Source organism: Arachis ipaensis, chromosome B1, assembly GCF_059453495.1.
Source record: "Arachis ipaensis isolate K30076 ecotype BB chromosome B1, ASM5945349v1, whole genome shotgun sequence".
Taxonomy (NCBI): Eukaryota; Viridiplantae; Streptophyta; class Magnoliopsida; order Fabales; family Fabaceae; genus Arachis; species Arachis ipaensis.
Window position 1 is genome coordinate 33,780,452 of NC_142436.1, and position 2,590 is coordinate 33,783,041.

General features: G+C 38.0%; 1 protein-coding gene across 1 annotated transcript; it reads right to left on the minus strand.

Moving 5' to 3' along the window:
* Window positions 1–1,010: 1,010 nt before the first annotated feature.
* LOC107605118 (uncharacterized) lies at window positions 1,011–1,499 on the minus strand. Its single transcript, XM_088502684.1, has one exon. The coding sequence runs from the start codon at window positions 1,497–1,499 to the stop codon at window positions 1,011–1,013; it is 489 nt and encodes a 162-aa protein (XP_088358810.1).
* Window positions 1,500–2,590: the final 1,091 nt, after the last annotated feature.

Sequence of the window (2,590 nt, forward strand, 5' to 3'; positions counted from 1 at the left end):
TCACTTTTTATTCATTCCATTACTTTAGTTGGTTATTTGATGTTGCAATTTAATTTATGAATTCTTCCATGTTACAGATTATTATTTTAAATTAATGTTATTTGAGGTATTTTAGTTTATGATTGCTTTCTTTTATTTACATTATTGTTATTCCCATCTGAAGGCATTTTTATTCCAGTAGATTTACTTTTCTCCTTTTGGTCTTGGTTAAGAAATCAGTAACTCAGGAGTTATCAAACTCAAACATGAATGATAATTGTTATCGTTGTTAATTAAACTGAACTTCAATAATCCCAATCTTTTCTTAGGAAATAAATAGGATCCGAAGATCAAACCAATTAATCCCTTGACCTTCCTTTATCTTAGTAAAGGTTAACAAAGTGGAATTAAGATTCAATTCTCATCATCATTGATAAGGATTACTAGGATAGGACCTCCAATTTCTCATACCTTGCCAAAAGTTTATTTACAGTTATTTATTTATTTTACTTGCCATTCAAATTGCTTGTTCTTCATTTACTTTAATTGCTAATTAAACTATTCACTCCTCATTCTCAAAACCCCAATTTACAATCTCTATAACCAATAATAAGAACATACTTCCCTGCAGTTCCTTGAGAAGACGACCCGAGGTTTGAATACTTCGGTTATCAATTTATTTAGGGGTTTGTTACTTGTGACAACCAAAACGTTTGTATGAAAGGACTTTTGAAGGTTTAGAAACTATACTTGCAACGAAGATTTATCCGCAAATTTCTAGACCACGCAAAAGTTCTCTCATCAGGGCCTATCCGGGATCTCACGCGTGCGCGTCATCCATGCACACGCGTGGCAGGGTCTTTTTTCTTTTTTTATATAAAAATAACTTCAAATAAAGGTAAACATGCAGATGTGAAAATTAACACAGACATAAAGAAAGTAGAACCAATAAAAATGAAGATCATACCATGGTGGGTTGCCTCCCACCTAGCACTTTTCTTTAAGGCCCTTAAGTTGGACGGTCCACAGGCTCAGTCCTCATCCGTTGCTGGATCCTTCAAGAGGAAGATCTCCAGCTCCTTGTTGTTCTTCACCTTCGCACCATGATACAGCTTCAAACGGTGGCCATTGACTTTGAAGAAGGTGGGGCTTGAGGGGTGACTTAGGTGGACAACTCCATACGGTTCTACCTTCTCCACCGTGTAAGGTTCATCCCACCTTGACTTCAACTTGTCCAGCATTAACCTCAGCCTTGAGTTGTAGAGAAAGACTTGATCCCCAGCTCTAAACTCTGTTCTCTTGATGTTCTTGTCATGTACCTCCTTCACCTTTTCTTCGTAGAGCCTTAAGTTCTCACACGCTTCTAGTCGAAGGCACTCCAATTCTTCTAGTTGCAACTTTCTTTCAATTCCGGCTCCTCCCAATCCTGAGTTGCATTCCTTCACAGGCCAGTAAGCTTTGTATTCCACCTCTACCGGAAGGTGACAAGCCTTTCTGTAGACTAGGCGAAACGGACTCATGCCGATGGGTGTCTTATAAGCTGTCCGATAAGCCCATAGTGCATCTCCAAGCCTTGAGCTCTAGTCCCTTCTATGAGGTTTGACAATATTCTCGAGTATGTGTTTGATCTCCCTATTAGACACCTCACCTTGGCCATTCGTTTAGGGATGGTAAGCTGTCGCCACCTTGTGAATGATCCCATGTTTCTTCAACAAACCTATCATTCTTCTGTTACAAAAATGAGAGCCTTGATCACTCACGATTGCTCGTGGTGATCCAAAGCGACAAATAATATTATTTCTAATAAAAGAAACAACAACTTAGCATCATTAGTACGGGTAGGAATTGCTTCCACCCATTTAGAAATATAATCAACAGCTAACAGAATATATACGAAACCATTCGAGTTTGTAAATGGACCCATGAAGTCAATACCCCAAACATAAAAAATTTCACAAAACAACATTAGTTGTTGGGGCATCTCATCCCTCTTGGATATATTTCCAAACCTTTGGCATTGGTGGCAAGAGTCACAAAAAATACTAGCATCCTTAAAAAGTGTGGGCCACCAAAATTGGCAATCTAAAATTTTTCTTGCAATTCTTTGAGGACCAAAATGTCCACCACTCTCAAAAGAGTGGCAGGCTTCTAAAATTGACTGGATTTCGGATTGTGGAACACACCTTCTAATTATTTGATCAGCACCACATCTCCATAAATATGGGTCATCCCATATGTAATACTTGGGCTCGCTTTTAAGCTTGTCCTTTTAATGCTTAGAAAAATTAGGAGGAAAAGTACGATTAACCAAATAATTAGCTATGGTGCATACCAAGGAACCACCTCAGATATTGCTTGCAAGCTATCAAGTGAAAATGCATCATTGATAGGAGTGGAGTCACTTTTAATATGTTCTAGGCGACTCAAGTGGTCCGTCACCAAATTTTGGGAACCACTCATATCTTTAATCTCTAAATCAAACTCTTGCAATAACAATATCCAACGGATTAACCTTGGTTTAGTCTCTTTCTTAGCTAACAAGTATTTTAAAGCCATATGGTCTGAAAATACTACCACTTTAGTTCCAAGTAAATAAGCTCAGAATTTATCC